This window comes from Trichechus manatus, unplaced genomic scaffold (assembly GCF_000243295.1).
Source record: "Trichechus manatus latirostris isolate Lorelei unplaced genomic scaffold, TriManLat1.0 scaffold00009, whole genome shotgun sequence".
Taxonomy (NCBI): Eukaryota; Metazoa; Chordata; class Mammalia; order Sirenia; family Trichechidae; genus Trichechus; species Trichechus manatus.
In genome coordinates, this window is record NW_004443945.1 from 2,067,604 (window position 1) to 2,095,136 (window position 27,533).

Consider the following 27,533-nt stretch of genomic DNA (forward strand, 5'->3'; position numbering starts at 1 on the left):
ACCTCGCCCACCTTTCAGTTAGTAGCCAAGCACTTAACTGTTGGGCCACCAGGTTTCCATATATGTATGGAGAGAGAGCGGGTGCATGTACTGGAGAGAAAGAATAAGGAAGAAAAGGAGGGAGTAGAAAGAGGAGACAATACAAAAAGAGTATTTAAACAGATACTACTTTACCTCTGTTAACTTTTCAACACACTCTCACATCCTGATAGGTCGCCTTCACAATCTTCCCTGGGGCTGAGGCTTGCATTATGATTCCCACTGACAGATGGAAGAACTGGAGACCTTAAGTGCATTCTCCAGTGAGTTAGGACAGAGCCAGGTCTGGGATCAGCGTCCTGGCTCCCCTTTCCACACCATCCCACCCTGTGTGCTTAGAATACAGTTTGTGGAAAGCGCAGGTGGGGTCACTCTAGAGGTGGCCTTGGTTCGGATCCCTGGTCCTTCCCGTGCGCTGGGTTTGCAAGCCAGTCTCAAGGGCACGCGCCGTCTTTTGTGTGTAGACACCAGGAGGGACCTTGTCCGTGAGTGACCAGAGCAGAGGCACTGTTGGGAGATAAGCTTGAAAATAAGGACTGTGATGGCGACTGGGGGCCGGGGCAGTGAGTGACCTTGGTCCTTTCGAATCTCTTCTCCAGGACTGAAATCATGACCACAGAGCCGCTTGGTCAGTGGCAAATATTCCAACATCCACTTGTTCATGCAACAAGTAACCAAAAACCCAAACCAGTTGCTGGTGGAGCCGACTCATAACCCCCGCCCTGTGTGCCAGAGTAGACCTATGCTGCATAGGGTTTTCAATGGCTGCAGTTTTGGAAGTAGATCATCAGGACTTTCTTCTGAAGCACCTCTGGGTAAAACTTAAACTTCCAACTTTTTCTTTAGCAGCCTAGCATGTTAACGGTTTGCACCAACCAGGAACATTCAACAAGTAGGTGTTAGATTTTTTGTTGTTGTTCCTGGCACTGTGTGAGTTGCCACAGAGAGATTTTTTGAATAAGACCTTCAGGAGGTCAGAATCTGCATGGTGAGGCAAAGCTAGTGTCCATAAAACGACAGGAGAAAAATTAGGGGTTAAAGTGACTGTTAAAGCAGCCATCATCAGAAAACCAGAACCAAGGGCTGGTCAGTTGAGGCTTTGGGGAGGAAAGGGAAGCTCGGTAGGGTCAGGGAAGGGGGAGCACACGCATTCACTTATCCAGCAAACATTTACTGAGTCTGCGGGCTCAGGCTGGGCCAGGAATATGACAAGGAGCTGAACAAGCCCCAGCCTCTACCCTAGGTTTTGGAGCCAGTTCCGTGTCCCCAGGGACTCATGCAAGACAGCACAATGAAGGGAGAATGAGGTTTCTTTAGACAAAAAAGAGAAGTGCCCTATTACCCTCCCCAGCCCTTTTTTTTTAGTGTTCGTTGCTTGCAGCAGTGTGCTAGTTATGTCCCCTTTCAAAAAAACAAACCCGATTTGTCATGTTTGCTAATTTCTGTGGTGTAAATTCTGTCGTGGTGAATTTCAAGCTACCAATGTGGTGCTCAAATTGATGCTCAGGATTGGCTGTGGTGAGCCATGCAAGCCAGCTCCAGCACTGCATGGCTGTTCCTGGAGCCCTGGGAAGGGAAGGGCCTGATTGCTACACAACCCCTGGCTGGCAATGGACTGTGGCCTTCCCAGAATCACATGCCATACCCAGGGACTATCATTAATCATATCACAAGCAAGCACTACACATCTATAGCTGAGACTTATTGAGTATAAAATGGGAGTAGTCAGTTGCTGTCAAGTCGATACCAACTTATGGTGACTCCATGAGTATCAGAGTAGAACTGTTCTCCATAGGGTTTTCAGTGGCTGACTTTTTAGAAGTAGATTGCCAGGCCTTTCTTCTGAGTGGATGTGAACTGCCAACCTTTCAATTGTACCTCATGGGCTGCACACCACATATGTGTTTAACAAATGCAGACCTCCAGTTCTAGTCCCCCACCCCCGCCAAGGCCTAGGGTTTAAGGAAATGACTTCTAAGGTGCTTGGACCTCCCATGTGTTCATTCATTCATCCAGCAAGTGTGTCCTGATTGTCTCTTTTTTCTGTGCTGGACTCCAGGGAGCCAGGGGGAACAACATAGACACAGTGGCTGCCTTGTGGAGCATGCCAACACTGGGGATTATGAGGCCCAGGCCTCCCAGAACTGGGGTCTGGTCTTGGCTCCACCTCCAACTTACTGTGTGCCTTTGAAAAAATCACTTACCATCTTTGGGCCTCAGTTTTTTTCCCCTGTAACATGACACATCTGGACTTGATGTCCACTAAGGCCCATCCCAGCTCTGACCTTCTGTGGCTCCAGGGAGGCAAGAGGGGTCTGGAAGCCACATGAGGAAGGGTTGAAGAAACTGGGAATGTCTCCATGGAAGAACAGCAGATGGAAGAGCAGCCATTGGACCTCCGAAGATCTGTCATGAGTCACATGAAAGAGGAGTGGACACGTTTTGTGTGGCGCCTGAGGGTAGAGCTCATGGATGGGAATTGTAAAGAGGGGGTAATTTTGACTCCATCTGGGGAGACTTTCAGCACACTTGGAGCTGCCCAGTGATAGGATGGGTCACCTTGTGACGGAGTGAGCACCCCACTATTCAAGCAGAAGGTGCTGACACCTGCCAAGGCCAGGATCCCCGGAAGGGAGGTTGTGATTGTAAAATCCCCACAGTCATCCATTCTGAAGGAACAACAACAACAAAAAATCAGTTGGTCCACTGTGTTATGCAGAATAAGCAAACAGGTTGCAAAAAGATTACAGCTACATAAACTACAAGTCGATGCCTATAGAAAAAAAAGACTAGAAGGAAAACTATCAAGACACTAATTATGATTGGATTGGGGTTGTGGATCATGGTGATTTTTTTTCCTTCTGTCCCTCTGTTTTCCAAATGTCTGGTAATGTGGTAATGTTATTTTTGAAATGAAAGCAGTTTTATTCTTTAAGGAATGCCATCTAGTCCAACCCTCATCCCAGGACTGGAGTGCTGCCTACAACCACTAAACTTTCTTCCAAACCCCAAATTCTGAGAGGCTCACTCAGGCCTGACAGCCAGGAGGCGGGGAGGAAGGTGGCACGGAGGGCTGCCTGCCTAGTGCCAGACCCTGTGCTGGGTACAGAGCCAAAGCCGGGCCCCTGCCCTTAGGGAGGGAGCTGCCTGCGACGTTATCTCACCGTTGTGGGAGTGGGCCTTTATTATCAAGCAGTGGTGGGTGAGTGAGCCAGGACCAGGGCCCAGGTCTGAGGGTCTCCACCATACATGTTGCTAGAAAAGGGACTCAGGGTGAGTAGCTAAACTGCCAGTTCAATCCCATAATCTGACGGAATAAAGTCTGGGCAGGAGCCCTCGTGGTACAGTGGTTAAGAGCTCAGCCCCTAACCAAAAGGTCGGTAGTTAAAATCCACCAGCAACCCCTTGGAAACGCTATGGAGCAGTTCTACTCTGTCCTATAGGGTCGCTATGAGTCAGAATCAACTCTATGGCAAGAGGTTTGTTTTTTTTTTTTTTTTGGTTTAGGAGGCCGTGGGACAGAGTCTGCGGACTAGGACATGAAGGGTTTCCCTGTCTCCAAACTGTAGGCTTCTCTCTTTCTCTCTCTCTCTCTCTCTCTCTCTCTCTCTCTCTCTCTCTCTCTCACACACACACACACACAGCCTCAGCTCAGGTGAAAACACTAGCATGCTAACTTTCCCCTATCAGTTACCACGGTAACCAGTTGCCGCCAAGTCGACTCCAACTCATGGCGACCTCATGTTTGTCAGAACAGACCTGTGCTCCACAGCATTTTCAATGGCTGATTTTTGGAAGTAGATCTCCAGGCCTTTCTTCTAAGGCACCTCTGGGTGGGCTCGAACCTCTCACCTTTCAGTTAGCCGCCGAGAACATTAACCGTTTCCACCACCTATGAACTCCTTCCCCTATCAAGCCTCCTCATAATCCTCTCCTGAGAAAGTCAAGACCTTGATGGTCAGCCCAAGCTCTCCCCTCCTCCTCCCCACAGGGACCTGGAAGAAGCTCCCCTCACACCAGCCTTCACCCAACATCCATTTATTGCTTCCCACACTCCGCTCTTCCCTTCATTCCAAGCTCCCCCTTGCCCCTTCCTCTGCCCCAGCTACCCAATCCCCTCACCACCACCTGATTTTGTTTTCCACAGAGAAAGGCCTCTCTGTTCACAGGGCCGTGGTGGGACGGGGCTGGCAACGTCGGTTGCCCTGCATAAAAGACTCAGTGAGTTCTGAGACACTTGGAACCCAGACAGAATGGAATTTCTCCCTATTTTCTTTACAGCTGAGAAAACACGCACCAACACAAGAGCATATTTATTGCGATATTTCTATCCCAAAGTTTGTCTTATAAAAAGAAGAAATAAAATTAGTTTTTCTGCCCACTCCACCCCTACCCTCAAACCACCCCCCTCCATTTCATTCCTTCCCATTTCCTGGTCTAGGCCAGGGAGGAAAACAGAGCAACCCCAAGCCTCACAGAGATCTACTGCATCCCCGGACAATGTCCGGCTTGTTCAGGGAGTGAGGGAAGAAACACAACTCTGAAAACATACGCAGAACTTCCCAGTGAAGGGTGTTCTACGAGAAGAAGAACAGGCGGACCTTGTATCTAAACACGGAGTCCCTGAGGCCTTGGGAGGGGAGGAGCCCACAAGTGTAGACCCCCTCCCCAGAGTGGAGAGGACATCTTGCCCTTTTACCCTCCCGGGAACTATTTCCCAACGCTGACTGGTCACAACCGGGTTTGAAAATGAGCTCCAGAGCCCAGTGGTGCCTCCCAGCACCAGAAGCTGGAGCCCCAGAGATTTCTTTTAAAGGCAGCGTCAAAGTAGAAAAATCCCTGAGGAGAAACAAGAGGCTACTTCTTAGAACTCTAGGATTTCCCAGACTTCCTACGATGTGAGGGAGACATGCCTCACGCATTTGCCTCTATACCCTCAGCAGTGCCCACACAGCCCTTTCATTTCTCAGGTGACCAGTCCCTGTGGAATGAGTGAAGGAGAGGGGATGCAAAGATGTCCCATTCAGAAGGACAGGCAGGAAGATTCACCCAGAGTCCTGGACCCCACCCTGCCACTCCCCCGGTCATTCCTGGGGTGGGAACACCAGTGCCCCTAGTGCCTCTCCCGGAGCCAGAGGCCCCTCAGGGTTGCTCCCCTTATCCCCAAATCCATCCGGGCCCCAGTTATGGTCAATGATGGAACCAACAGCAACACCTGCTGGACCATCAGACTCCTGCAGAGCTGAGGTTGGGAAGCTAGGGGACATGCCTCGGCTGTGTGTTACTCTCAGCCTCTGAAACCATTGAGTTCTACTCTGACACACATGGGATTGCCACGAGTCAGAATCCACTCCATGGCAACTGGAACTGAAAGTTCAAACCCAGCTGTGACCAGTCAAAGTTGGGAAATAGTTCCCGGGAGGGTAAAAGGGTCTACGTCTACTGGCCCGGTTGGATGCAGGGTCCCTGGACAGCTGCTTACAGTCATGTGAATTGTGCTCTGCACACTCCAAGGGGCGCCTTACATTGTGGCTGTCACAGAATTGTGCTCTTACCATGACAGCTTTTCTAATTTGCACCAAGTCATTATTTGAGCCAGCAGGAGGGCTATCGGGTCCTAGGCTCTCACTTCTCTCTCTGCTTAATTATTAATCTGTCCCATAACCTCCTCAGGAGCTCTCTAGGCCAGGATCCTTCCCCTGACTTGACCCAGGTCCCAGAGTCTTGCCTGAAACCTTGGGCCTCCATCCTAAAGCACAGATTATTGGATGTGAAACATCAGGGAGATTGGGCAGCTCGTCTCACTTCTCTGAGACTGGGGGATTCCTTAAGATGAGGCTTCGATGACTGGAAGACGGAGGTTCCCTGGAGGAGTTTTTCCAGCCTAAACCAAACCAGTTGTCGTCGAGTCAATTCCGACGCATAGCAACCCTATAGTACAAAGTAGAACTGCCCCATAAGATTTCCAAGGAGCAGCTGGTGGATTCGAACTGCCGACCTTTTGGTTGGCAGCCGAACTCTTAGCCACTGCGCCACCAGGGCTCCTTTTCCAGCCTAGTCACCTGTCATTAAACTGAGAAAACCCAGCTGGATGTGTGAAGGTTTTGTAAGGGGAGGATTTTGGGGGAAAACATCTCATAAACCGCATGCAGCCTCGTTATCTCAATGTGATTTCAGATCTTGGTCTTGGGGTTTGTCACCTGTGTCATACGTTACATGACCCTACTCGGCCTTACCATGCTCACCTGTTCAAATCCCGCCTCTGCTTTTCCTCTTCCAGGTGAACTATGACCACTTTACTGTTGGTGTTTGTGACTCTGAGGGTCATCGCTGCAACCACCCCAGTAGAATTTTCAGGTGAGGACATTCCCACATGGGTTTCATTGGGTCAGCAGGCACTGAGGACTGGATTCTGGGTGTTGGGAACTGACCTGGGTGCTGCTAGTCGCAGGGACATCATTTCCCCTTTCCTGGCCCTGCCCCTTTCCTTTCAAATGCAAGAACAACTGAAAAGGGAGAACACGTGTGCATTACAGGCACACCCAAGTGCATGCACACACGTGTGCACATATGTACATATGAATTCTACATTTCAATCTGGCTTTCCGGGTCATTTTGAAAGGTAGAATTGTCAAATAGGAGGATAGGACATATTTTCTTTAACAATCTATTGACTTGATTGATAACTTCTAAATATCTAGCCACATGGTACACAGCCTCCATTTGTACTCTTGCTCTGGGGTCCACAAATACCCTGGCTAGAACCTGGGGTGGTTTGTTCACACAGGCAGACCAGGCTAGTAGGGCAGGTTGAGAGCTTTAAACACTGCAGAGCTAGGCATTGCTGTCACCTTCAGCTCTCCCTGGGGACCCACCAATACCACCAGGACCAGGCGTGTTAGAAGGAGCTGGGGCTAAGCATTCGGGAGGTGTCCAGGACTCCAAACATTCCTGGCTTGCCCTTCCTTGCCCTAGGATGTACCTACCACCCACAAATATCTGAAACATTTTTATGTTCAACCTGTAGACACTCTTGGAAAGAAGGCTTTCATAAGTTTATGACTCACCGCGAAAAGTGCTGTTTTTTCCCAAAGAGGTTTCTTCCCCATTCCATGCAGGTCCTTTACTTCTAACGAGATTTGGTGAACATGGGGCACCTTCCCTATGGATACTTGCCATGATTTTTGTGGCGTCTACCCTAACAGCAAAAGAGAGTGGCTTATCCCCCTGAAAGGCCAAGACAGAGCCCAAAGCTGACTCCCTTGAGTGGGAAACGTCTTTGAAGTTTTATGTCTTAGCTTTCAAAGTTCTGTGAATTTTTTTTCTATCCCACAATGTATTCAGTTTATTTGTTTTTTTCACGATTACTAGTTGCCACATGTTGATTCCGACTCATGGTGACCCCATGTATGTCAGAGTAGAACTGAGCTCCACAGGGTTTTCAGTGACTGATTTTTTAGAACTACATCGCCAGGCTTTTCTTCCGAGGTGCCTCTGAGTGTGGACTCAAACCTCCAACCTTTTGGTTAACAGTTGAGGACATTAACCATTTGCACCACTCAAGGGTTGGTAAATAGTTTTTCCCAAAAATCTTTGGGTCACGTTGTCACTCCAGGAGGACAGGTCCTGTTTATCCTCTGGCTTGGCATCCTGTGGGGTTTGAAAAACAGAGAGATGGTCTCAATGCTGATGTTCCCCTTGCCCTTCTTTGCAACCCTTTTCTGGCTTCACAGTTTCTGTCTTGAGGTGCAGAGACCGGGGTCTTAGGAATGCGGGTCTGGAAAAAGTGTTTCAAGGCCTCCTGGGATTTTCCATAGGGCACAGGAACCTCCTGGAGCTTGTCTCAGCCCCCACTGCCCCCACTATATACTCAGAAGCATGCAGTTCCAGAAGGATTGACAAGGAGGCCGGGGGGTCTTCTCTAGGCACTAACGGGTCTGTCTGCCACTCGCCTTCCTCCACAGACCATGACACCTCGCTGAGCGTGAGCATCCCCCAACCTTCCCCACTGCGGGTCCTCCTCGGAAGCTCCCTCACCATCCCCTGCTACTTCATCGACCCCCTGCACCCGGTGACCACCGCCCCCTCTACCGCCCCCCTCGCCCCGAGAATCAGGTGGAGCCGCATTTCGAAAGAGAAGGAGGTGGTCCTGCTGGTTGCCACTGAGGGACGTGTGCGGGTCAGCAGTGCCTACCAGGACAAGGTCTCACTGCCCAACTACCCAGCCATCCCCAGCGATGCCACCTTGGAGATCCAGAGCCTGCGCTCCAATGACTCTGGCGTCTACCGCTGCGAGGTGATGCATGGCATTGAGGACAGCCAGGCCACCCTGGAGGTCGTGGTGAAAGGTGAGCGCCACCCTCAGGGACACTGTTCCACCCACAGAAAGAACTGGAATGGTGTCCTTGTGGGTGTGGACCTGCCGGTGTGGACCTCAGTCAAATGTCTTAACCTCAGTCACTTCCTCTGTAAAATGGAGCTGGTAAAACCATTCTCTCAGGACTGTTGTAGAAACTAAATAGAACTAAATACTTCCTGGCCACTGTCACACGATAAACGACAGTTTGCATTTCAAAACGATCCTGTGATTTGGTGGACATTGTGAGCATCCTCATTTTACAGACAGGCAAACTGAGGTTAAGTGACTTGCCTGAAGTAACCCTGGAAGTGAGTCAGAATGGTTTCTGGCCCTTCATTCAGTTGTCTTTTCCCTCCCCCACCTTCATTCACTCATTCCCAGTTCCAGAAGCCAAGGAAAGGGCTCAAGGCTGTTTCCCTGGTCTCCCTTCGCTCTATGGCCCAAGGAGAATGGTTGGTCCTTGGTTGGCTTAAGGCGTTTGGTCGGCACCAGATTTTTTGCAGAGGGAGATGCAGTAGGAGGCTCTGTGAAAGACTGCCACTCTTGAGTGTACCTTAAATAGCGCTTCAGCTAGGACACCCCTGGACTGAGCGTGCCTGGGGCTCTGAGTGTCTCTGTCCCCAAAGCAAATATGGGGTCCTAGAATGACAAGAGAAAATTACAAGGAGGCAGACAGATTTGGGTTCAATTCAAGAAAGGACTTGCAGATTATCAGAGGTATTGGAAAAGGAACGCCTGTGAGGTCGTGAGTTCCGGGTCACTGAGGGTATTCCAGCAAAGGCAGAGGGACCACATGCAAATGTGGAGAGGGGATCCATGCATCAGCTAGAGGCCCAGACCAGATGTCCCTAAGGTCCCTTTTGACGATTGCTGTGATACTGCGAGGGCCTCAATGACTGGAAACTGCTTGACCTGCTCTCACCCGCGCCTGTCTCGCAGGCATTGTGTTCCATTACAGAGCCATCTCCACGCGCTACACCCTGGACTTCGACAGGGCACAGCGGGCCTGCCTGCAGAACAGCGCCATCATTGCTACCCCCGAGCAGCTGCAGGCCGCCTACGAGGACGGCTTCCACCAGTGCGACGCTGGCTGGCTGGCCGACCAGACGGTCAGGTGAGGCCCCCGCCCACCAGCCGAGTGGGCCGCCTGGCTGGGGGACCGGGGTGCAGGGGCCACAGTGGAGTGTGGTAGGTGGTGGAGTGAGCTAGTGCCAGGGTGACACTGAGACCAGCCTAGGCTGGGGGCTGGGAGTCGCCTTGGCCAGCACTAGGCTAGGAAACTGTCAATCCATCCCACGCTCTTGTTATTCCGTCCTGAGGTGGAGTGAGTGCTGCTCGCAACCCTGCCTTAAAAAACCAGTTGTCATCAAGTGGAAGCTGACTCATGGTGACCCCGTGTGTGTCAGAGTAGAATTGTGCTCCATAGGGTTTTCAGTGGTTGATGTTTCAGAAGTAGATCGCCAGGCCTTTTTTTCAAGGTGCCTCTAGGTAGATTCAAACAGACAACCTTCTGGTTAGCAGCCGAGTACATTAACCATTTGCACCACTCAGAGACTCCAACGTTACCTTAGATGAGCAAATTACACATCATTCTTCTGACCCATTTTCCCCCTTTGCAACAATTTCCTCACTTATTGCTTTGTTGTTTTGGCTTTTTTTTTTTTTTTAAAGTGCTTTTGTATATTTTTATAAACCACCTTACATTCCTTTTTTTTTTTTAACAGGGCAAAAACACAAGCCAAACCCGTTGCCGTCGAGTCCATTCTGACTCATAGTAACCCTACAGGACAGAGTAGAACTGCCCCATAGGGTTTCCAGGGAGTGGCTAGTATATTCAAAATGCTGACCTTTTGGTTAGCAGCCTGAGCTTTTAACCACTGTGCCAGCAGGGCTCCTTAACAAAGCAAGACATACATAAATCAAACTTCTTTGCACTTTTGTTCCTGAGCACATGTGGCTGAGGGGTGGGCTTGCAGAGCAGAAGGAGACAGAGCCCACCCAAGGGGTCTCAATCCATTATGAACAAATTTGTTAAGGCAAGATGAGGTGATTTAATTCAAGGTGGAACATAGCTGTAAATGTAAGAGCTAGAACCACAAAGCCTCTAGCAGAAAACAAAGGAAAATATCTTTGCCATCTTGGGGTAGGCAAAGATTTCTTAGGACACAAAAACAGCTAATCATAATAAGCAAGATGGGACAACAGTCTAGCATAGTGCCAGAGCTCACACCTCAGACCCTGACACTGGGAAGCTGTGTGACCTTGGACAAATCGTTTAACATCTCTGAGCCCCAGTTTCCTCAAGTGTAAAATAGACTCATTATAGCACCTGCCTCACTAGGTTAATGTGAGACTCAAATGATATAGACAGGGGTCAGCAAACTACAGCCCGAGGGCCAAATTCAATCTACTCCCTGTTTTTGTAAATAAAATTTTTTGGAACATAGCCATGCCCATCATTTGCATATCGTCTAGGCTTGCCTTCACACTACAACAGCAGAGTTGAGTAGCTGGGACAGAGACTGTATGGCCCACACAGCCTGAAATATTTACCATCTGCCCTTATACAGAAGAAGTTTGCCAACCTCTGATGGAGCGGTGTGTCTGGTACCAACAGATATTCAGACAAGGGGGCTGCATTTAGTCATTAATAACTGTAAAAACAGACGTTCTACGTATCCAGGACAGACAGGATCAAACTTATGACTCAGTCACTGTGTCCTATGAGGGAGACACAAGGTCCAGGCCATGTGGCTCCCCCTCCATTCACTGTTACACGCCCACTTTTCAGGTACCCCATCCACACGCCCCGGGAAGGCTGCTATGGAGACAAGGATGAGTTTCCTGGCGTGAGAACCTACGGCATCCGAGACACTAATGAGACCTATGACGTGTACTGCTTTGCCGAGGAGATGGAAGGTGAGGCTGCCCTGCCCACCAGGAGAAACTTGCCCTTCCCCAGAGCTCCCTTCACAGTCCCTTCACCCCACTTGCACCCCTGGTCACCCAGCATCTTCTGGGTCAGGGTGCTAGCTCAGGCACCTCTGCCCAACACCCTTCTCTGCTGTGCCCAGGGGGAAGGAGTGGAGAAGGGAGGGACCTCTTGTTCCCCCTGCCTTCAGAGATGGCTTTGGTGGCCACAGGTGGCTTCAAATTGTCCCAAAGTCACTACTAGGCCCAAAAGAGCAGGTGTCACAGATCTCCCACTTGGGACTCCCCCTCCCAGCAGGGACCCCCATCCCTGTCCCAGCGTCCACTGTGCTATCAAAACCCAGCCTTATCACCCTCACGAGGGACACCCCAGGCTACTACTGGGTAGTTCCAGGAGAACTGGCTCCCCAGCACCCCCCTCACCTCAGCTCCTCTGTTGCCAGCCCCCAGCCCTATTCCAGGTCTAGTTCTGGAAGAAACTGGATTGTGTCTGTTTTGTAAAGGGCACTAATTTTGGTCACAGTCAGAGCTGCCCAAGGTACCCAAGCATGGGGTGACACCCCTTCCTCCATCTGCCTGTTGACATTCCAGACTCTGTCACCTCTGCCCCCCACCCCCAGGCTCCAGCACAGCACTCACAGTCCCTGCGGGCTGGGAGACCGACACGCTGGCTCGTTCTGAGGCTGAGCAGCTCCCATCTTTCTCACCCCGCAGCCCCCTTGCCTCATTTTCACCCCCAACTGGCGAGTCAAGTAACAAGTATTTGGGTTCTCGCGTTTGGTTAACCAAAGACCAAGTATAACGATACGTCAGAGCTGCTACTCTACAACCAGAACTCCCCCCATGAGAGGTGCCCGCCACCCCCACCCCTACCCTGGCACAACCTTGTCAGGTTTTTGGAAAATTTAAAAAAGAGCTTACAGGCCCTAACTAATGACCTTAAGGACTCCCCAGGGCCTAGAGCCCCCCCATTCGGAAACCACTGCCCTAAGGGGTCAGAGTCTGATGCCTGCTTTTCCCATCAGAATTTGAATGTTTTAAAAGGATCTGCTTTGAAGGGGCAATGCTCTACTCATAGGAAAGACCCCGTAGTGGTAGAATGCTTCGGAGAGAACTACCAGCAGCAAAGATGCTCTAGAGCACAGGGAGTTTCATCTTGTACCTCAAACTGGCTCTACCCTTTCCCCCACCTCTTCGCCTTTTTGGCTGTTTCTTTCTTTTTAATTGTGGTACATGTATATAACAAAACATTTGCCATTTTAACATTGTTTACGTGTGCAATTAGCCAAAACCAAACCAAACCCATTGCCATCTAGTGGGTTCCGACTCGTCGTGACCCTATAGGACAGAGTAGAACTGCTCCATAGGGTTTACAAGGAGTGGCTGGTGGATTCCAACTGCCGTCCTTTTGTTTAGCAGCCAAGTTCTTAACCACTACGCCACCAGGGCTCCACATGTGCAATTAGGTGACATTAATTACATGCAACCATCATCCATATCCATTTCCAAATTTTCCCATCGACCTTAACAGAAACTCATTGCCTTCTAAGCAATGACTCCTCCTGAACCCCTCCTTCCCACGCCTGGTAACCACTAATAAATTTTGGCCTTACATTTATTAATTCTACCACATGGATAAACCTTGAAAACATTAGGAAAAAAAAGTTGTCGTCAAGTCAACTCTGACTCATAGTGACCTGTACATGTCAGAGTAGAACAGTGCTCCAGAAGGTTTTCAGTAGCTGATTTTTCAGAAATAGTTCACCAGGCCTTTCTTCTGAGGCACCTCTCGGTGGACTTGAACCTCCAATCTTTTGGTTAGTGGCTGAGCACATTAACTGTTTGCACCACAAGACCTGGTCGCAGTGCATGGGTCTCTCTGGGGATGCAGGGCAGAGGAGGTGGGAGGGAACCCTCACTCTGCCACTGTGTCCTTTCCAGGCGAGGTATTCTACGCCACATCCCCCGAGAAGTTCACCTTCCAGGAAGCAGCCAATGAGTGCCGGCGGCTGGGCGCCCGGCTGGCCACCACAGGCCAGCTCTACCTGGCCTGGCAGGGCGGCATGGACGTGTGCAGCGCTGGCTGGCTGGCCGACCGCAGTGTGCGCTACCCCATCTCTAAGGCCAGGCCCACTTGTGGGGGCAACCTTCTGGGTGTGAGGACCGTCTACCTGCATGCCAACCAGACAGGCTACCCAGACCCTTCATCCCGCTATGACGCCATCTGTTACACAGGTAGGGCTGGGGCTGGGGCTGGAGGTGGGAACGGGGGTCATCTCACCAAAATGGGGACCCAGAGGAAGAGAAAAACTTGGAAAGGGAGGTTGGTTCTTGCCCCTTCAAGGTGCCACTGGGTACCTGAACCCTATGTTTTTGGTAACCAGTTAACCAGTCGATTCCAACTCATGGCATGTGTGTCAGAGTAGAAATGTGCTCCATAGGGTTTTCTGTGGTTCAGTTTTCAGATGTAGATGGCCAGGACTTTCTTCCAAGGTGCCTCTGGGTAGACTCAAACTTCCAACCTTTCAGTTAGCAATGGAGCACATCGACCATTTGGACTACCCAGGGACTCCCATGCTTTTGGTACCTCCCCCCCATTTTTACTGGTTCCTAGGAAGTGCTAGGGTAGAGATGCTGGAGACTGAAGTGAATCCAGCCCTGTCTCCTCTCTTCAGAATAGGATTAGAAGCACAATTTAGAGTCTGTGTCTTCTGAAGTTTGAATTCCAGCTCTGTCACTTACTACTATGTGACCCTGGGAAGGTCAGGGCCTTGAGCCTCACTTTCCTCATCTGTCTAATGGGGAGATGGGGATACCACGTGGAAGATGATAGAAGGCTGACATAAGGCCATGCTCCCACAGGAGAGCACTGTTACCTGTCCTTTTAAATTGAATTCATGTAAAAGGAAGGCCAATGCTATTAAAAAGAGAGAGGAAAGTTTTGATTGGGACTTTATCTTAAAAATTTAGACTAAAAAATTTTTAAATAAGTTTATCTTATATTTAACAAGAATTGGGTTATAATTACAATTAAGTGTTAATTCTTGAGAGGAAAGAACAAAGGATGAAGAGTTGCATAAATGTATGCAGAACTGGCCCTGGCACAATAACATATTTCCTTTCATGTTTAACTTTCACAGCCTGATGTTATATAAAGAGGGTTATTTTTGGAAAAATAATTAGGGTTTCATACATTTTCCCCAGAGCCTCTCTTAACCCTTTTAAGACCCTATTACTTTCTCCTTTAAAATTCTTTTGCTGCTATGTGTTTTCAGTAATGGAAGGCATGCTGAATGAAGGAGGATTTCTGAATTTATGTTATGAAATATGGATTTTGATACATATTTTGTGGGGAACACATGCCCCCAAAACACCCAAAATTATGGCATCCTCTGGCACTATGATTTGTGGAACGACAATGTCCCAACAATCCTGGGAGGCACAATTTATTGCGGGTGACTTCCATTTTGTTACATTGGACATCTCTGGTTTTCCAAATATGACGTACACACACACACAAACCAAACCTACCAGGGCTCCCTAACTATCACACAGGAAACCATAAATGTACTTACAAAGCTTATCTAACTGTACAAAAGCCAAAAGAGACAAAAGCTTGACTCAATCACACTTTCTGGATGCACTGCCTCATACCTAAGTCTTCTACCTTAGTGAATTTTCACCAAAGAACGTTTCTTTCATTTTTCACTGTTACACAAGCCCCCACTGGAGGGCAGCATATACTTTTAGTATGGCAAGTAGCCTCCCAAGAAACCTAAGAACACAAAAATATTTGTGGGTGAATTTTGTCCCAAGACCTACTCTTTTTCTCTCTCTCTTTTCTTTCATCCTACAAATATTTACTGAAGACTTATTATGTGCCAGACAATGTGATACATTGGAAATCAAAGATTCCTGCCCTCAAGGAGTTCACATTCTAGTAGGGTGAGATGGGCAATAAATAATGAACATAAATTATGTAGTATGACAGAAGCTGAAAAATATCATGGGACAATAAAAGGAGTAGAGCAGGTGAAAGGATATCAGGAGTACTGGAGGTGATATTGCACATTAAACAGGGGGTCAGGCAGATTCTCCATGAGAAAGTAGATTTGAACATGGACTTGTGTGGAGGTACATTTTCACTCTCCTGGTTGACAGGTCTACATGGAGTGGGTGAAATTGCTCTGGAGTGTCTTTTCTTTTTTTTTTAATAATTTATTTTATTTTGTTGTTGAGCTTTTTTTGTTGTTGTTATAAAAAATATAGATAACATAACATTTGCCAGTTCAACGTGCGTCACTTGTACAATTGAATAAAACCAATTACTTCAATCATGTTGTGCAACCATCACCAACCACTCTTTTGGAAGTAGCATCATTCTCATGGATTTTCTCTTTTTTAACTGTTACCTGGTCCATTTTGGCCTCACTTGTCCATGATGGTGATATAAGTTGTTCACCAACATCACTTTCATCAATGTCATGAACGCCTACGTCTTCTGCAAGATTTTACGAGTTCCCTCTGTAACTGATTTACATTGCCCCGTTGGATAGTTACTATTTCAGATGGTTAAAAAGATGGGCATGGTGGTGTTGATTAAACAGGAAGAGATGCTGGACAGGGAACTGATTTTTTAAGCAGCGAGCTGATGGGTCAATATCTTTTGCTATGATGACTCTTGCACCCTTTTGCAATCTTTAAGTATGGGACCCCTTTAATGAACAAGGAATAATGGTAAGAGCACCTCGAAGAGTGAGGACTCTGCAATGAGCCAGGCCAGGGGCTTGGCACACAGTAGGTGCTTTCTTTCCCTAGAGGGAAGGAGGAGGAGCTAATGTCCTCTCTAGCCCATCCCTTGTGCCCCTCAAGCGAGGCCTAGGCTGAGCACGTAGAGAGTGTCTTTGCTCCTGCCCCAGGTGAAGACTTTGTGGACATCCCAGAGGACTTCTTCGAGGAGGGTGGTGAGGAGGACATCACCATCCAGACAGTGACCTGGCCTGAGGTGGAACTGCCCCTGCCCCGAAACATTACTGAGGGTGAAGCCCGGGGCAGCGTGATCCTTACAGTGAGACCCATCTTCGGCGTCTCACCCACTGTCCCGGAGCCCGAGGAGCCCTTCACACTAGCCTCCGCCTTCCCTGAGGCTGAGAACCAGACTGGAGAGGCCACCAGGCCTTGGGACTTTACCGAGGAATCCACGCTGGGCCTGGCGCCTAGGGCCTTCACCAGCGAGGACCTGGTCGTGCAGGTAACCATCTCTCCAGGTGCAACCACGGTCCCTGGGCAGCAGCTCTTGCCAGGGGGTAAGTACCCACCTTCAGAGGGTATTCACAGAGGGGAGGTGGAAAGAACTGGCCTGGGCGTAGAAGGACATCTTGGCTGTCCCTTCAACTTATCCTGGGACCTGGGCCCAGCCTTGGCTCTCCTCATCTGTAAAACAAAAGGAATAGACCAGACCAGTGATGTCTCAAACTCTTTTTTTAAATAATATTTTATTGTCTTTTTGGTGAAAGTTTACATGGTAAATTAGGTTCCCGTTTGACAGTTTCTATACAAATTGTTCAGTGACATTAGTTACATTTTTCCTGTGTCAGCGTTCTCTTTAATTGTGTTCTGGTTGTTCCGTTTCCAGGACTCTAGTTTCCCTGCCCCCTTATCTTCTCATCTTTGCTTTAGACTAAATGGTGACCTTTTGCTTTCATATAGATGGTTTTTTAATAGAGTACCGTACTCATGGGTAATGTCCTTTATTTTGTGTACCACTTTGTTGTTTTGCCAAAAAGTGGTCTCGGGGGACAGTGTCAGTTCAAGGTTTAAAGAATATCTCAGGGTGATAGTCTTAGGGAGCCTTCTGGCCTCAACTGGGCCAGATAGTCTAGACTTTTTTAAGAATTTGAGTTTTGTTCTATATTTTTCTCCCATTCTACCCCAAACTCTTTTGCCATGAAGCATTTACTTCAAATGATATCCTACATGGCAACTCGGTGTGTACATCAGATAAAGGGGGCACACAGATCCAGGTGAAGTGGGGTTCAGAACTGGGGCTCTTCCCATCCGCAGATCCTCCTTGCCCCATCAGGCACCTCCAGAGAATAGAACCACTTGAAAACCACTGCATGGGGTGATCTCTGAGGCCTCTCCCTGCTTTGACCTTCCACAACAGGAGTCAGCAAACTGTGGCCCGTGGGCCAAATCCAGCTCACCACCTGTTTTCATATGGCCCATGAGCTAAGAATGGTTTTTCCGTTTTTAAATAACTGGGAAAAATTCAGAAGAAGAAGAATATTTCACGACATGTGAAAACTGTATGGAATTTAAGTGTCAGTGCCATGAAAAATTTTACTGGAACACAGCCACCGCCATTTGTTTGCATGTTGTCTATGGTCGATTGAGCACTACAATGGCAGAGTTGAGTAACTGTAACAGAACTGTGTAGTCCACAAAGCCTAAAATATTTACTATCTGGCCCTTTCCAGAAAAGGCTTGCCGACCTCTGTTCTATGGTGATGGTGTTCTGGGTGCTTAATAAATGTCTGGAGAATTAGGATGCCACACAGAGCTCAGCTCCTCCCCAAACTCAAGTCCATCAACAAGGAGAACTTTCTGCAGTGGCCTTCGTGAAGCCCCTGGTGATGTCCTCTCCCAGGGAAGGGGCAGATGGACACAGCCATCCGTCTTCACACTCATGATGCTACCAAGTGAAATGTCCAGATATATACACTAGTTTGAGGAGGAGGGGTTGTTGAGAAGTTTAGGGTAACATCATTAGTGGCTGGTCCCAGGGTTGGCCCAGGGCTGGAGTGAGCCCCACTGGTCACCATGTGACATGGTGCCAATGGGAAGATGAGCGTCTGACTCAGTGCAGGACAGAGAATATGGGATAGACACAGGCTGGGGATTCATAGCCTGTGACATACAGTGAGCTGTCACCCAGGCAAGTGTCAAAAACAAATGTGTATCCAGCCGAGCACAATACGGGGAGACTCTAAGACAAGGGCTCATACCTGTTTGTGGGCCCACCCCTTTGAGAATCTGACAAAAGCCGGGGATCCGTTCCCCAGAAATACTCTGCTGCATACCCACACAAATGTTTGCAGCCACACTCAGAAGGGGCACCCACCCTCCAGAGCCCTGAACCATGGATTCCAGAATACTAGCGCTCATGATTTCAGAGAAAGAAGGAATGGGTGGGAACAGTTACCACGTTCTGATTATCTGGAAGAATGATAGAAATGCTAAGGCAAAGGCCATGGACTCTCACCTGTTAAATAAAAAACGAAACCCATTGCCATCGAGTCCATTCTGACTCATAGCGACCTTCTAGGACAGAGTAGAACTGCCCCACAGCGTTTCCAAGGAGAGGCTGATAGACTCCAACTGCTAACCTTTTCTTTAGCAGCCAAACGCTTAACCACTGCACCAGCAGGCACTTGACCACAGACTAGGCAGAAGAATTACCAGTGATTATTTGATTTCCTCCTCATCCTTCTGTGTATTTTCCAAACTTTCTGTAATCAACGTTTATCCTTTTTATAACAAGAAAAAACACCTTTTTGTTCTAAGGGGTCCTAGTGGCACAGTGGTTAAGCATTTGGCTGCTAACCAAAAGGTCAGTAGTTTGAATCCACCAGTTGCTCCTTGGAAACCCTATGGGGGCAGTTCTACTCTGTCCTATAGGGTCATTATGAGTCAGAATCAGCTCGATGGCAACAGGTTTGAGTTTTTGGGTTTTTTGGTTTTAAAGTGGACAATGAGCAGCTGTGGTGTGTTGAATACAGAAAGGGAGAGTTGAGGACACCTAGAACTGAAGGGTCTCAGAAGGCTTCCTCGGGGAGGTGGATGTCAGGAGCAGTTGGAATGAGCAGAGTGAAATGGCTTAGGTGGGAATAGGGTTGGAAGGAGGGAGAGGAAGGGAAGTTATTCCTTAAAGAGTCAGGGTTCCCTCCGGGCCTGTAGAGCAGTGAGGACAGGACGCTATGGGGAATGGCCCTGCGGGGCCTGGTCTGTGCCCTGCATGCACCACTTTCTCCTTTCCTCCCATCCAGGGGTCGTGTTCCACTACCGCCCGGGATCCACCCGCTACTCGCTGACCTTTGAGGAGGCGCAGCAGGCCTGCCTGCGCACAGGCGCAGTCATCGCCTCCCCAGAGCAGCTCCAGGCAGCCTACGAGGCGGGCTACGAGCAGTGTGACGCTGGCTGGCTGCAGGACCAGACCGTCAGGTGAAGGAAGGGCCCCGCGCCTCCCCAGCCTACCCCAGGGGAAGTAGCCACAACCTGGAGATGCCAGGTTTGAGGACCCTGGCACAACACCCCGCACATGTGGATTAATCAATGCATTGGTGTCTCCATAGCTACTTTCTTAATCTCTCCCCAGATGAGTCATATTCTGAGGAGGTAAGGAAGGGCTCTGGTCAGGCTAAGTCGTTGAGAATTTCCCCTCAAGGGACAGAGAGGGAGTCCCTGCTCCGGAGATGCCTCCTCCAGTTGCCCAGAGCCCTTCCATGGGCCTCTCCCTCTTCTGAAGCCGGGGGCCACCCAGAGGCCACCAGACCCTTCCCCCAGCTGCAGAGGGAACCAGGGAGTGGTCTGCTCAGGGAACTTGCTGCATCAGAGGCTACTTCCTGGTTTGAATCCCACCAGACAACCCAAGACACATCCTGCCCAAGTCCCCAAGGGGCCAGCCAGCCTCAACCTGGGCCCTGAGAGCAGTCCTCATCCACCCACCCTCCTTTTCAGATACCCCATTGTCAGCCCACGGGCCCCATGTGTGGGCGACAAGAACAGCAGCCCAGGGGTCAGGACCTATGGTGTGCGCCCATCAACAGAAACCTACGATGTCTACTGCTACGTGGACAAGCTCGAGGGTACAGACCACATCGTCACATTCAGGGCCCTAGGCAGGCAGGGAGCTAGAGGGGAGATGCCACAGGGGAGGAACAGTCACTGCCACCACCCCATTCCCACCCAGCTTTCCAGATCCTGTTTAGAAAATAGACCCACCCAGCCCTTCACTCCGGTCAAGCTCCTTGTTTCTCTGCTAGATGGTTCATGTGATTTCCCCCAGCACTGTGGGTAAATAAATCCATTTATTTATTCTAAATAAATGCAACTCACACCACTTGCCATTTGGGGAGCCCCAATGCCCATGAGAAAATCAAAGACTCTGAAAAGTTTTGCAATAATTAAAAAAAAAAAAAAAATTCTTTAACTCTCTTTAACCCAGCATTTCCCAAGCTATTTTGACCACAGACCCTTTATTTTTATTTCATTTCATTTCAATTAAAATTCCTCCAAGTTAGGGTTCCACTGAACCCAATTTTGGAAATGCTGGTGTGTTCGAAAATTTTCAATATTGCCACCCCCTTGTTCTAGAGCGATAAATGAGCTTCCTTCCCCCTGGTGCTGGGCACTGGGAAGCCGTGATTACAGGACCCAACCCCTGCCTCAGTGAGTTGTCAGGGTGCTGAGGGAGATGGGCAGTTCCACAGCAGTCACAGTGCCTGTGATAAGTGCTGTGGTGTAAGGCAGCACAGGGGGGTGCCCAGGGAAGCCGCCAATCAGCCAGTGGTGGGAGGTGTGGGGGATACCTAAGTGTGACTGGAGAATCTAGAAAGGAGGGAAGGAGGAGTGGTTGCTTCCCAGTAGAGTGACCAGCTTGTCCCAGTTTGGCTGAGACTTCCCGTTTTTTCACACTGAAAGCCCCAAATTCCAGGAAATCCCAGTCCCATAGAAACCAGGATGATTGGTCACCCTACTTCCCAGTGTCCCAGGAGCTCTAAGGGGGATGGTTGAGAAGGGCCTGTTTGAGCTGGGCTGGGTCTTGAACCTGTGTGCCATGTGGGTGGGGATCCTGGTGAGCAGGGTTGAGGTAGAGGTGAGGGTGAGTGGGAGCCCTTCCCCTGGCTGAGCAGGGGTCCCACACTGCCACCTGCCTCTGCCCTCAGGCGAGGTGTTCTTCGCCACACGCCCCGAGCAGTTCACCTTCCAGGAAGCTCTGGAGTTCTGCGAATCTCACAACGCCACGCTGGCCTCCACGGGCCAGCTCTACGCTGCCTGGAGCCTCGGCCTGGACAAGTGCTATGCTGGCTGGCTGTTGGATGGCAGCCTTCGCTACCCCATCGTTACCGCACGGCCCGCCTGCGGTGGGAATAAGCCTGGTGTGAGGACCATCTACCTCTACCCCAACCAGACCGGCCTCGCGGACCCGCTGTCCCGGCACCATGCCTTCTGTTTCCGAAGTACGCACCTCACCTCTCCTCCAGATCCCCTGTCTCCCAGGGGCAGCTCCCCTGGGGTCGCCCCTCCTGGCCCTTCCCACCACACCCCTCCATCAGAGCAAGCAGGGAAAAGTAGTTCCCTCTGGGGCAGGGACAGCTGTGGAGCTAGTGGTACATTAGGCTTTGAACTCAAAGCAAGTGTATCCTTCTAAAGGCTAGTAGAGAGAAGTGAGCTGGGCTCTAAAATCAGGCAGGCCTGAATGTGAATTATGGCTCTGCTGCTTAAGAGCTGGAGCCCTGCTGGCGCGGTGGTTAAGTGTTCAGCCCCTAACCAAAAGGTCGGCAGTTCGAATCCACCAGTTGCTCCTTGGAAACCCAATGGGGCAGTTCTACTCTGTCCTGTAGGGTCACTATGAGTCAGAATTGACTGGACAGCAGTGGGTTTGATTTAATTAAGAGCTGGGCAAGTCACTTAATCTCTCTGTTCCTCTGCCTTATCTCCTACAAAATGGTTGCTCTGAAGATTAGCTGAAATGGTGCATGTGAAGCCCTTAACATAGGGCCTGGAACATAGCAAGTGTTCAGTGAATATTAGCTGTTACTATTATAAATTTTATATATATTGTTTTAATTTGTACGCCCTTCTCAACTTGTCTCTCACTTGTAGTTTTGTGATGAGTTTATTTCCTTATTCTTCACTGAGCATGAGTAATTCACATTTTTAACTGACTCGTGCTGTGGTCACGCTGCCTTATCAACCTTACTCCACTGAGTAATGTCATCAAACAACTCAGTGGGCATGGCCAGGGCATGTCTGAGGCACTGCTGAGCTCTGATTGGATGAGTTCTCAATGGTCCATAGGCCTGGGCGCACAAGGGCGTAGACCATAGGAACTGCTTTTGCTATATTTTACGTATCACACATCAAAACTGAGTTGGTGGGGAAGGGAGAAGAACTTCTCTGCATGATAATGTAAAAGGCTGAGTTCTCTGAGAGGGAGGGCAGGGCATGGCTGGGAATTAACACCCAGTCAGAGATGGAGTGCTGGGACAAATTCTCTGGAAGAATTTGCAACTCCTCTCTGCAACTCCCTGTGAATCTATAATTATTTCAAAATAAAGTTTAAAAAAAAACTTGCAGGTCCCCAAGTTTCCCAGACTTCCAGGGTCACCTTTTAAAGCTCAAAGAAAGTTCAGCCTCACTCCACTGCCTCAGAAAGGACAGTCCCTCCCAAAGGATTAACTGTCACTTAACTTCTTTGTGCCTCAGTTTCCCTATCTGTCAAACAGGATAATAGTATCTATCCGCTCAGGTTATTGTGAAATTAAATAATTTACTATCCATAAAGCCCTTAAAGCAGTGCCTGGTATGTTGAATAGATTCTGCAGGAGAAATGTTCCAGACCACCTTGAAAAACATTGCTGAAGGTGTGTGCCTGTGGATATTGTATAGTTGATGCTCATGGCTCTTACTCTTTGAGAAGGCAAAGAGTCATCACCTGCTCTGGGCAGGATGGGGGTGGTCCAGCCAGGCTCTTGCACAGAGTCCCCGTTCCTCTCCAGAAGGGCCAGCTTGGGAGGGGTCACTGGTTGGGGAGGGAACCTCACCACTAACATCCCCTTTAGGTGCTTTAGTGGTGCCCTTTCTGGAAGAAGAAGAGGGTAGCACACCCATACCACCCTCTGGCATAGAAGACTGGATAACTACCCATGTGGTGCCTGGAGTGGCTGCTGTCCCCTCGGGGGAGGAGATGACCGCAGTCCCAGACTTCACCATTGAGCCAGAAAACCAGACGGAATGGGAACCAGCCTACACCCCAGAGGGCACTTCCCCACTGCCAGGTCAGTGTGGCCTGGGCTGTGGGCACACCCTGAAGCCAAAGACCCCTGTCTGCCTAGGGTGTGTCCGAGGATGGCTTCTCTCCTTGGGGCCTGTGCTCTGCTTCCCTAGCCCTGTCACTGGCGCTGGGTGCTGCTGTGGGCAATGTCAGCCACCTCAGCTGACCTCCCCTCAGTGAGAGAAAGAGCAATACTTAAAATATGACCTTGGTTGCCTGTGGTGGTGGCCAAGCACCCACATCCAATGAGTTGTATGGATGGTACTCTGAAGGGGGCAGTGAGCTTCCTGGTCCCTTTCCTCCCTCTCTTCCTTCCTCCTACCTTTCTTCTTCCTTTCTAATGCAAGGTCCCATTAGAAAGTGTCTGAACACATCTCTGAGCTCTTGAGAGAAAAGTTTTACTGTGGAAAGAATGGAGTGTAGCTTCTCTGTATGAACTTAAAATGGGGACAAGTTAATAAATCTACACCTCCTCTTTCTTCCGCCTTTCCGACAGGGATCCCTCCTACATGGCCTCCCACTATTTCAGCAACGGAGGAGAGCACAGAAGGCCCTTCTATAACTGAAGTACCCTCTGCCTCAGAGGAACCATCTGCCTCAGAGGCATCAACCCCCTCAGCGGAGCCATTCACCTCAGAGAAACCATCCCCCTTAGAGGAACCATCCCCTTCAGAGGAACCATTCCCTTCAGAGGAACCATCTGCCTCAGAGAAGCCATCCACCTCAGAGGAACCGTTCCCCTCAGAGAAACCGTCAACCTCGGAGGAGCCGTTCACCTCAGAGGAGCTGTCCACCTCAGAGGAACCATTCATTTCAGAGGAGCCATACACACCTACACCCTCAGTGCCTAGCTGGACTGAGCTGCCAGGCTCTGGGGAGCCATCTGGGGCCCCTGAAGTCAGTGGTGACTTCACAGGCAGTGGAGAAATTTCAGGAGGCTTTGACTTCAGTGGGCAGCCCTTGGAAGAAAGTGCAAGTGGACTACCCTCTGGAGACCTTGATTCTTCTGCAGTGGGCTCAGGTGTGCCTATGGAAAGTGGGCTGGCCTCAGGGGATGAAGACAGAATTGAGTGGTCCAGCACTCCTGAGGTTGGCAAGCCACCCACTGAAGGCAAGGACATAGAGGGCTCTGTTTCTGGAGTAGAAGACCTCAGCGGGCCTCCTTCTGGAGAAGGTCCAGAAGCCTCTGCCTCTGGAATAGGGGACGTCAGTGGACTTCCTTCTGGAGTGGAAGGTCCAGAAGTCTCTGCCTCTGGAATAGGGGACCTCAGTGGACTTCCTTCTGGAGTGGAAGGTCCAGAAGTCTCTGCCACTGGAGTAGAGGACCTCAGTGGCCTTCCTTCTGGAGAAGAAGGTCCAGAGGCCTCTGTCTCTGGAGTAGGGGACCTCAGTGGACTTCCTTCTGGAGAGGAAGGTCCAGAAGTCTCTGTCTCTGGAGTAGGGGACCTCAGTGGACTTCCTTCTGGAGAAGAAGGTCCAGAAGCCTCTGCCTCTGGAGTAGGGGACCTCAGTGGACTTCCTTCTGGAGTAGAAGGTCCAGAAGCTTCTGCCTCTGGAGTAGGAGACCTCAGTGGGCTTCCTTCTGGAAGAGAAGGTATAGAGACTTCTGCCACTGGAGCTGAGGATCTCAGTGGGTTGCCTTCTGGAGAGGAAGACTTGGTAGGGTCTACTTCTGGACCGTTGGACTTTGGCAGACTGCCTTCTGGACCTCTAGGAAGTGGGCAATCTCCAGAAGCAAGTGGACTTCCCTCTGGACTTAGTGGTGAATATTCTGGAGTGGAGATTGGAAGTGGCATATCCACTGGCCTCCCTGACTTTAGTGGACTTCCATCTGGGTTCCCAACTGTCTCCCTAGTGGATACTACATTGGTGGAAGTGGTCACAGCCGCCACTGCAGGGGAACTGGAAGGGAGAGGAACCATTGGAATAAGTGGTGCTGGAGAAGCATCTGGGCTGCCCTTCAATGAGCTGGACATTAGTGGTGGAATTAGTGGACTACCTTCAGGAACTGAACTCAGTGGCCAGGCATCTGGGTCTCCTGACATCAGCGGGGAAACATCTGGACTCTTTGGCATTGGTGGGCAGCCATCAGGCTTTCCTGACATCAGTGGGGAAGCATCAGGGCTTTTTGAAGTGAGTGGGCAGCCATCGGGGTTTCCTGACACGAGTGGTGAAACATCTGGAGTGACTGAGCTTAGCGGACTGTTCTCTGGACAACCAGATGTCAGTGGAGAAGCGCCTGGAGTTGCTTATGGCAGTGGTCAACCATCCGGCATAACTGACCTAAGTGGAGAAATATCTGGGGTCCCTGATCTCAGTGGGCAGCCATCAGGGTTGCCAGGATTCAGCGGGGCAGCATCTGGAATCCCTGATCTGGTTTCTGGTGCTGTGAGCAGCAGTGGTGAATCTTCTGGCATTACATTTGTGGACACCAGTTTTGTTGAAGTGACCCCTACTACATTTAAAGAAGAGGAAGGCTTAGGATCCGTAGAACTCAGTGCACTTCCTTCTGGGGAGGCAGATTTGTCAGGCACATCTGGGATGGTGGATGTCAGTGGACAATCTTCTGGAGTAGTCGACTCCAGTGGGTTTCCATCCCAGGCTCCAGAATTCAGTGGCCTGCCAAGTGGAATAGCTGAGGTCAGTGGCGAATCCTCCAGAGCAGAGATTGGAAGCAGCTTGCCCTCCGGGGCATATGAAGGCAGTGGACTTCCATCTGGTTTCCCCACCATCTCTCTTATAGACAGAACTTTGGTGGAATCTGTAACCCAGGCCCCAACAGCCCAGGAAGCAGCAGAAGGGGCCTCAGGCATTTTGGAACTCAGTGGTGCCCCTTCTGGAGCACCAGACATGTCTGGAGATCATTCTGGACTTTTGGACCTTAGTGGACCGCAGTCAGGGCTGGTAGAGCCCAGTGGAGAACCTCCAAGCACTCCACATTTTAGGGGAAACTTTTCCAGCATCACCGATGTAAGTGGAGAAGCCTCTGCAGCCACAGGCACCAGTGGGAAGGCCTCAGGACTTCCAGAAGTTACTTTGATCACTTCTGATTTTGCGGAGGGTGTCACTGAGCCAACTCTTGTGAAACACTCCCAGCTTTTTGAGTCCAGTGGGGGAACCTCTGCGCCTGGGGACATTAGTGGAGCTACACCAAGGTTCCCCAAGTCTGAGGTAGAAGCGTCATCTGTCCCCGAATCCAGCAGTGAGACATCTGCCTACCCTGAGGCTGGGGTCGGGACATCTGCTGCCCCCGAGGCCAGCGGAGAAGCTTCCACGTCCCCGGATCTGAGTGGAACCACGTCGGCCTTCCACGAAGCTGATCTCAAGACAGCCTCCGTCCTGGGCAGTGGCAGCGGCACCTCTGCCTCCCAGGAAGGCCCCAGGGAGGGGTCAGCAGCCCCGGAAGTGAGTGGTAAACCAACCACCCCCTATGAGGTGGGCACAGATGCATCGGGCTTGTCTTCTGCCACTCTCCTAACTTCTGGAGACAGAACTGAAGCTGATGGAGACCTGTCTGGTCACACCTTGGGGCTGGATGTTGTCATCAGCACCAGCACCCCAGAGGCTGAGGGGACCCAGCAGACCCAGCGCCCTGCAGAGGCGCATCTAGAAATCGAGTCCTCAAGTCCCTTTCACTCAGGAGAAGAGACCCAAACAGCTGAAACAGCCATCTACCCAACAGAGGCTGCCGTCCCAGCTTCTCCAGAAAAGACAGGTGAATCGGGGCAACCTTTAAATGTGTTTGGGCAGTTCAGACTGTGGGCAGCATAGCATAAGGGGAGGCAGGATGCTTCTAGGTTCCATGCACAGGCCCATTATCAGCTCCACCACTATTCACTGTGCAGCCTCAGGCAAGTTTCTCGGCCTCTCTGAGCCTCATCTGTAAAATGGGAATGGCACCAGAGAAGGCGAAACAGGGTATAAATATATGTAAGAGGAGTCCCTGGGTGGCACAAACAGTTAAGCACTCAGTTACTAACCAAAAAGTTGACAGTTCAAACCCACCTAGAGATGCCTTGGAAGAAAGGCCTGGCGATCTGCTTCCAAAAGGTCACAGTCAAGAAAACCCTATGGAGTGCAGTTCTATTCTGCAACACACAGGGTCGTCATGAGTCAGAATCAACTTGATGGCAATGTTTTTAATAT

General features: G+C 50.1%; 1 protein-coding gene across 1 annotated transcript in view; it reads left to right on the forward strand.

The window, feature by feature from the left end:
- Positions 1–6,326: 6,326 nt before the first annotated feature.
- Positions 6,327–27,533, forward strand: part of ACAN (aggrecan) — a 38,244-nt gene continuing 17,037 nt past the window's right edge. The window contains exons 1-11 of the mRNA XM_023725705.1: positions 6,327–6,396; positions 8,004–8,387; positions 9,338–9,512; positions 11,190–11,317; positions 13,271–13,564; positions 16,249–16,635; positions 19,378–19,552; positions 20,069–20,196; positions 21,277–21,570; positions 23,176–23,391; positions 23,884–27,109. Of these exons, the coding sequence (XP_023581473.1) occupies positions 6,327–6,396; positions 8,004–8,387; positions 9,338–9,512; positions 11,190–11,317; positions 13,271–13,564; positions 16,249–16,635; positions 19,378–19,552; positions 20,069–20,196; positions 21,277–21,570; positions 23,176–23,391; positions 23,884–27,109 (5,477 nt within the window). The remainder of the gene's footprint in view (positions 6,397–8,003; positions 8,388–9,337; positions 9,513–11,189; positions 11,318–13,270; positions 13,565–16,248; positions 16,636–19,377; positions 19,553–20,068; positions 20,197–21,276; positions 21,571–23,175; positions 23,392–23,883; positions 27,110–27,533) is intronic.